General features: G+C 29.1%; 2 protein-coding genes across 2 annotated transcripts; both read right to left on the bottom strand.

Moving 5' to 3' along the window:
- Positions 1 to 265: 265 nt before the first annotated feature.
- On the bottom strand, positions 266 to 904 carry LOC113367624 (transcription initiation factor TFIID subunit 10-like). The gene is given in 7 exon segments (XM_026609214.1): positions 266 to 400; positions 477 to 511; positions 514 to 573; positions 576 to 589; positions 646 to 710; positions 769 to 835; positions 888 to 904. Coding segments are annotated over 7 exon segments (393 nt in total).
- A 470-nt stretch (positions 905 to 1,374) lies between these two features.
- On the bottom strand, positions 1,375 to 3,005 carry LOC113368117 (protein LZIC-like). Its single transcript, XM_026609678.1, has 4 exons — positions 2,870 to 3,005; positions 1,861 to 1,996; positions 1,633 to 1,788; positions 1,375 to 1,509 (listed from the first exon to the last, which is right to left on the bottom strand). Exons 1-4 carry the CDS (start codon positions 2,971 to 2,973, stop codon positions 1,387 to 1,389), a joined length of 519 nt encoding a protein of 172 aa, XP_026465463.1. The 5' UTR covers positions 2,974 to 3,005; the 3' UTR covers positions 1,375 to 1,386.
- Positions 3,006 to 8,306: the final 5,301 nt, after the last annotated feature.

Consider the following 8,306-nt stretch of genomic DNA (forward strand, 5'->3'; position numbering starts at 1 on the left):
TATTCAATTTCTAAAAATCATGTAATGACAATCATTAGCTTCTTGACTATTATCCTTTCCAGGCTCCTTACACAGATCCCCAAACTAAACTTCACTACGCCAATGCTGAAGAGTTCCGCATAATAAGGTCATTGCCAAGTGACATAGTAGCAGGTTATCTAGCTCTGCGAGGTTGCAACAAGTATTGTGGGATAAGTTTGTATTTGATAAAGCAAACAAAACGTTTATATCATTAATAATCTAACATCCATTTACTTATGTACAATTAATTTTGCAAAATAATATATTCTAGTTTAAAATAATAATGTGGTTTTTTCACAGAAATTCCATAATCTTGTAGAGCCGGTGCCAAATCCTCCATGGTTAATGTGTACTTTTTATCCTTGTTTAATTTCGGATTCTGAGGAGTTAAAATAGTAACATTAAATACTGGGAAATAATTAGTAACTAAATAATCATTTTTTTGCAATACATACCTTTGAATTGCTTACGTTAGCAGGGGTATTATTGAGCGCGTTTGACAATGTTGAAGGGCGTCATTGGCTACATCTGATATAAACTTTTGAGCAGCAAAGATATCAATCTGATACTGCAACATAATTTTATTTATAATACTATTTATAAATGTTTTCACATAACAATTACATTCTAGGATCTGTCGATTCACATCCCGCACTTCTTAAATAATTGGTTGTTAAAGAATCTGGAATCTAAGGAGCAAGAACATAAATGATTTGTTTCATTTTATTAGTAAATATTTTTTACTACCGTAGGAATATAGTCTTCAAGTTGAAGCAAAAAATCGCTGAGTGTTGTCCAGAAATTTGTCCATCTGCTACGTCAGGCATTGTACTTGGAGAATTTGTTCGACTTTGATTGTTTCTTGCCGCAAAATTTCTCCCATATGTCAAAATATGGAAAGTATTTAATTTATTGTCTTACATGCAAGTAAAGTTTACAAACATCAAAATGGACTGAGAGGTTTGTTTGAAGGTTGCAAGATGTCAAATTCAAAGGGCAAAGTGTTGCCAGAGGAAAAAAGATAAACGTGGATGTCAGATGTATTTTGAATTTTAGCGGCAAGGTAAAATAAGAATTATTTCAAAATTAACTTTTATCAGTGAAGTGCTTTTTTAAATTCAAAATGTTAAAATTTAGCGTATATTCTAGTGAAATTATTTAGAAATAAGCATGATGTAGATGATGGATGATGTGGATGAGATATATTTTGAATTTTTATCCTCAAGGTAAGATTATAAAAATTATTTCTCTAATTATTTAAAAACATATCATTTAATATTTCTTGCATGTAGAACAATACTCTGAACTATCAAATATTGAAGGCATTTATTAACTTATTTACAAAAACTATACTGGATAATAAAATTAGTCTTCATTAGGCAGTTCTTCCATGAACGATATTTTCACTGAATTCTGTTCATCTAAAAACTTCAGTTCCTCTGCTGTTAAATTATCTTGCAGTTGTTGTAGTGCAAGCAATATTTCAGCCTAAATAAAACAATCTTGTATAATTATAATTATATTGAATTTAAATCATAATTTAAATCCTATCCTATTATTTAAAAATGCATAAAAGTATTAATGGTAATGGTAATTTGTTACTATTATTACCTTTTCCCTATTTTTCTGTTCATTTGAAATCTTATTCAATCTAAATTTCTCTTCCACCTGCTCTAGCCTTTCTCTTAATTGTTGTGGTTGTCGTTTGCCAAACATTCTAATTACTTCAGGTGTTTTAAATGCTTCGGATATTGCTGCACATAAAGCCTAAAATAGTAAAGTTTAGATAAAATTGTTTAGTTTAGCATAGTTATACGATTTATGTGAAGGGGAACAAACCAATCGCATTGCTGAAAAGGTGCTGATTAGACTTAAATTGCCACTTGATAGTCGCTCAAGACTTTCATTCAATTCTCGCATTTGTTCCATTGTATCTTGTTTTGTTTCTAAGTACTCGCTGTTATCCATTTCTTCTCTTATGAAAAATAATGGATAAAAATATTATAGATGTAATTGTCATAAATAACAATTTAGAATGGGGGAGATAAGAGCACAATGAGGTAGTCTTATTTATATTATTTTATTTAAGCTTGATTACAATCGTAATGGATAATGAGCATTTTTGTCACAGTCTATTGCAGTAATCAGTTCAAATATGCTTTGTGTCTTCAAAAGTTCATTTTGAGCGTAGATAATAAAGACTTATTGTTATTTGTAAATATTTCTTATGCCAGTACTAGTAATTTTGATGAATTCATTGCAATAGTCAGGATTTTGATGGAATGGTGATCATTTTTTTCTTTGGACGAAATGATATACTTATCTAATAGATAAAATACAAAAGTATTTGCAAAACAGTGCAGGGGAGTTCATTCGAGGCCTAGAGAGAAAAATAGAAGCATATCAAAGGCTTTTAATTTTAACTCTAACTTCATCTAAAAACAAACCACGAGTAAAGAGTAGAGACTTGCAACTGGCATTGACGATTTATTTGTGAATTGACTTCTTAGCACCTCAGTATGTCCGTAGTATGTGGACAAAATAGCTTTTGTAATTTGTTGCAATTTTTCTTAATAAATATGTTAATAAAAGACTGTGGTGGTGGTACTCAAAGGACCTAAGAGTAAAAACGATTGAGACTGATTAAATTGATAAATATCATTAAAAAATCAAACCACCAAGTCATTTTGTCTAGAGTACAGTGTGCCCCCTATAAAAACATAATCTAGTTACAGAAAGCCTAAAAATATATCTTCATAAGTGAGGTTATGTGAACATATAGCCTCAAAAAAAGTATTTAGAGATTGTTTTACCATTTTAATAAAAAGTATGTTTTTTCAAAACATACCTACATTCCTCTAAATCCTGCAATTGATTTACTAATCGTTCTAATTGGTTTTCTAAATTTTCAATTAGTTTTTGTGTTTCAGCTTTCCCATGGGACGTCATCATAAATATAAGAATATAAGTAAATTATATAGTTTTTTTTTTTTTTTAGTTTTTTTTTAGTGAATATTAATTATAAAAGTAAAACAAATCAATGTTAATTAGATTTTCCTGTCATAATTCAACAATGAAGTTACGGTTTTCAAGTTAACTATTACAGATTGCCTCTTTACCGATTGTATATGGGCCAAATCGCCTCGTGTTTAGTTCATTCTAACAAAATATTAAACTTAAAAACAATAGTTGTGTATTACGTGAAAGTATGTGCTGTTTTCATACGTTAACAAAAATAAGTACGAAACATATATTTCGTTGAACGATCAGTGAACAGTTTGTTATTTGTTATCATCGTGTTACGTTTTTTTTCTGATTTTGTGGTTATGTTCATACGGCCATTTTACTATCTGTTGGTTACAGTGCGATTGTACCATCATAAACGAACGCAGCCTTCTTGGCCGTTTCGGCTATTGTGAGTGAGAAATCAAATCATTCGTATTAATTCACAAACAATCAAATCCGTTATGAAATGTTGTAAAAAGAATTTCTAATTAATTTCGTACGTTTGAGTGTGTAAATAGTGGACATAATGTATTCTATATCGGGTTAGGGTTGTTAAAATATCGTGTCGTGGAGCAGTGGTTTACGTGTCCGGAACGCCTATGATTCAGGGAGTAAAATGAGTGGAAACGGCAAACAGGTGCCTTCGCCGGCAAATCAGCAGCCGCGATTCAATCCTGGACAGTACACGTTCATGCAGCAGGCCAACATTTCACCAGGTTTGAGTTTCACACCTAATAAATAGTACCACTGTCATATGTTACTTCACTTTACGTAACGCCCCAGAGTAAAAGACTCGGGGGCTACGCTCGGAATCGTGTCTGCGATATGACACGTACAGTACTTACTTGCAAATATTTGGTCTTAGGTTAGGACCAACTGTCAAAATGGTATTGTCATTTTTTGTGCGAATTGAACATTTGACAGGTTATAGTAATAACAAAATGGCAAATTATTGCTTACAATTTTTATCTAATTTTATGAAAAATCTATTAAATTTCTTCTATTAAGTTCCGGGGCATGATTTTGGTTATGAGTAGAGTTCATTAATGCATAGTGGGAGAGCTCGAAAACAACTCACTCAAATAGACAGAGATCCTATTAAATTTACTCAATTTCTCAAAATGTTACTTAATGTTGCTTCACGTAACGTCATGTTAGGTTAGGTGCTCCAGAGTTGTAAAAGACTCTGGGCAAAAAAGACATTTGCTTTTAGGTTAGGATCAACTGTCAAAATAGTATTGTCATTTTTTGTGCGAATTGAAATTTTGACAGGTTAGTAATAACAAAATGGCAAGTTATTGCTTACATTTTTTTATCTAATTTTATGAAAAATCTATTAAATTTCTTCTATTAAGTTCCAGGGCATGATTTTGGTTATGAGTAGAGTTTATTAATGCATAGTGTGAGAGCTCGAAAACAACTTACTCAAATAGACAGAGATCCTATTAAATTTACTCAATTTCTCAAAACGTAACGTCAGGTTAGGTGCTCCAGAATTGTAAAAGACCCTGGGCAAAAAAGACATTTGCTTTTAGGTTAGGATCAACTGTCAAAATAGTATATATTAGTTAATAGTATTATAATTTTTGACAGGTTATAGATTCAGTAGCAAATTACTGCTTACAATTTTCTTATCTATTGTATTAAAATTCTATTAAATTTCTCTGTATTAAAATTCAAGACATTTACTAAGGTTAAGTGCTCCAGAGTGGTTAGAGACTCTGGAGGCCACGTTCAAATTTGTATTTTTGTTTATGACATGTCCAATACATTTTTTACAAATAAGGTTAGAACCAACTGTCAAAATAGTCTTGTCATTTTTTGTTCGAATTAAAATTTTGACAGGTTCTAGATTCAGTAGCAAATTATTGCTTGCAATTTTCTTATATTATTGTATTGAAATTCAAGACATTTACTAAGGTTAGGTGCTCCAGAGTGGCTAGAGGCTCTGGGGGCTACGTTCAAATTTGTGTTTTTGTCTGTGACATGTCTAATACATTAATTACAAATAGGGTTAGAACCAACTGTCAAAATAGTATTAGGGGGAAGTCCCCGAGTGCCGGACACCTAAAGTTATTTATGAATAAATCAAAAAATATTTTACGAAATGTTCATTAAATTATGACTTATGTTAGATAACAAAGTTAGAAATCAAACTAAATTAACAAAAACGCAATCTTTGCTAAACCATAATTAATATTATCAATCAAACTTTGGTAACAAAAAATGTGATTTTACGAAGTGGCACCTAGTACCGGACATTTCAAAATAACTAGCATTGAACACATATGTAGCCACCTCCACACTCGGGAATATGTGCACATTTGTGTTTGACGAATATTCTTAGATATTGCAAAAAAAATCACTAATTATCCACTCTTTTGGCTGGGCCACACCGATGCTCTCAGCTGGAGTTAAAAAAATACGAAAAATGGGGGTATGCAGTGACAGTTAGCACTCATACAGAACAAAATTAAATAATTCGAATAAATTACGTCCATTCTCACAAGAAATATCAATAAGTTTCACTTGTATTTTGAAATAAAAAGATTTAAAGATAGAGTATCCGGCTTTAGGTGCCGTCCGGCGTTACGGGACTTCCCACTATCATTTTTTGCGAATTGAAATTTTGACAGGTTATAGTAATAATAAACCAGCAAAATATTGCTTACAATTTTTATCTTATTCTATTAAAATTTTAAAAAAATAAACATAAAGAGTACATAAAGTTGTTTCGGGACATGATTTTGGATATGAGTGAGAGAGCTCGAAAACAAGTTACTCAAATAAACAGAGACCCTATTCAATTTACTCAAATCGGCTTATTATGTACTTACTGGATAATTTAAGACATTTAGTTAGGTTAGGTGCTCCAAAGTAGTAAAAATACTCTGGGGCTATGTTCAAATTTGTATCTTTGATTGTGACATTGCTTGCAAATATTCGGTCTTAGGTTAGGATCAACTGTCAAAATAGTATTGTCACTTTTGACAAGTTAGAGTCAGTTTCCCGAATACTATTTTCGAAAATAACCCAAAATTTTGAAATGTATTAAAATATACCATAAAATAATTAGTTTCTATGCATATTTTTACATAATATACATAAGTTGTCTAGATAGAATTTTTAAAATTAAACGACTTATCGTAGGGCCGTAATATTTTAGTATGATCTAGAAGACCATGATATCTGGGAAAAAAAGGTTGGAAACCACTGCGTTAGAGATTCAGTAACAATTATGGTTTATAATTTTTATCTAATTTTATTAAATTTGTAATAAGTAAGCAAACATAAAGAGGTTTGTTCCGGGACATGATTTTGGTTATGAGTATAGTTTATTAATGTATAATAATAGAGCTCGAAAACAACTTACTCAAATCCGGAGCTTCTATTAGATTTACTTAACTTCACTCAAATCAGCTTAGTTTTTACTATATGACTACTAGGCGTACATTAATCCTTTTTGTGAACTTTGTCTTATTTATAACAAAATAAGAATGGGCTCAGAAATTAAAAATAATCAGAAATTTTTACTAAATTATAATGATGTTTATAAAATATGCATTATCAAATTATAGCTACTGTTTTATGCATCTTTGATTAGATTTTTGCAACAAAGCATTAGATTCTGAAATAATAAGTTCATCATTTGTTGTTCAAATTAACTAATTGTAAGATATGAATTGACTTCTTATTTACAAACTAGCCATTTACATAATTTGTTAATTTAATATCTAATTTTATCTGAAAAGCTGTATATCATTCCATAATATTTAATGGGAGGACTTTTTTTTGTTGCCCAAATTTTGAATATTGTGTTGACGTTTATTTATGTGTATTTGAATACTTAACACACATGTTTTTTAAAAAATACCACTTAAAAAACTTACTTGATATGATGTATTGAAATAATAGTAAATTTAAAGACACTTAATACTGTATACAAACAACATAGTTTTTGCAAATAAGATATTTCATCCTAAACTTCTCAATTTTTCTGCAACCATAAAACTTTTTAATGCATAAATATTATTTGATATGCCAACTGCATTAATTATCTCCATCATAACAAAATTATCACTTTACTATAAAAAACATTTACCTACTTATTTTGAACCTCAAATATTATACACAATTTCCTAAATTTATATTTATTTTCAAAAATATTTCTTTCTAATGCTTTTTAAGAAATCATCAACATTAACTCGAGATTCCAGTTAATTATGCAAGTAATCGTGAAACTATTTAAATATTTTTACAAATGTAGTTTGAACATTTTTCTAAAACATTTACTGATAATTTGTTTTTATATATTTTGCAATATTTAATGGATAAGAAAAGTAGTTTTTTGTTGTGCGTTTTCAAAATTGTTAGATTGTAAAGAAAAAACTTACAGGTAGATTGAATTAAGTAGGCATGATGTTTAATAATTTTATATGGTCCATGCTTCAATTTAAATGCAATTAGAACTAAGAGTGTTTTAAATATTGAGTATGCAAATTTTGATAAATGCAAGAGCGTATTTTTAAAAACATAACTAAAACCATCTAAGAAGCTCTTAATAATTGGTTCTAATTTTATATGATTATAACATTCTATTAAGACTCTGATATTTATGGGTTGATAAAAAATTTATGGATTTATCAATTCTAAATATTGTAGCAGAAATTTATCATTTATACACTTACTTACTCATCATTTAACATTTTATATTGTGTGACAAAACAAAAATTTACAATTATACAATTTTATATTTATTGCGACCTATGTATAATTAAAAATTTCTAACGATAAGAATTGTTTCCACAAATTGTTTTTGCTTTATAATGATACCAAGTAATAATTTGAATGTATGTGGTGAGCTCAATAATATTTTATATTATTATTTTATATTGAGCTACATTCAACAAATTTGTTATTAGCAAAATTATCAACAAATTTGTTATTGGGAAAATCTTTTGGGCAGAGTTTGTTTAAAAAACAGATTGAAATAACAGATTAGAATGTTAAATTTAAAGTCGAGCCAAATGTGGAACTTGTCAGTAATTGATAAATTTGCTTAAATTTTGTTGATTTTTTTTTTATATATATTTCTTAAAAAAAATATATTCAATTATAAATTATTCAGAAATTTATTGAAACCAAATTTAAGTTAGATAGGAAAGAATTTGTTTAAAAAACAGCCTAAAATATATTATCAGTAAAGGTATATTCTAAATAATTTCTAGAGAATCAAAAATATTAATACTTGTGTATGAGGATGTGTTGTTTGCAAACAA

The sequence above is a fragment of the Ctenocephalides felis genome, unplaced genomic scaffold (genome assembly GCF_003426905.1).
Source record: "Ctenocephalides felis isolate EL2017-DRISC unplaced genomic scaffold, ASM342690v1 CF-g0.4_SCAFFOLD_01170, whole genome shotgun sequence".
Taxonomy (NCBI): domain Eukaryota; kingdom Metazoa; phylum Arthropoda; class Insecta; order Siphonaptera; family Pulicidae; genus Ctenocephalides; species Ctenocephalides felis.

Coding starts and splice junctions, on each gene's coding strand:
- LOC113368117 (XM_026609678.1), bottom strand. CDS start 2,973: ATGATGACGTCCCATGGGAAAGCTGAAACACAAAAACTAATTGAAAAT. Junction 1,997..2,869: donor CAGGATTTAGAGGAATGTAG/GTATGTTTTGAA, acceptor ATTTTTCATAAG/AGAAGAAATGGATAACAGCG. Junction 1,510..1,632: donor AACAGAAAAATAGGGAAAAG/GTAATAATAGTA, acceptor TGTTTTATTTAG/GCTGAAATATTGCTTGCACT.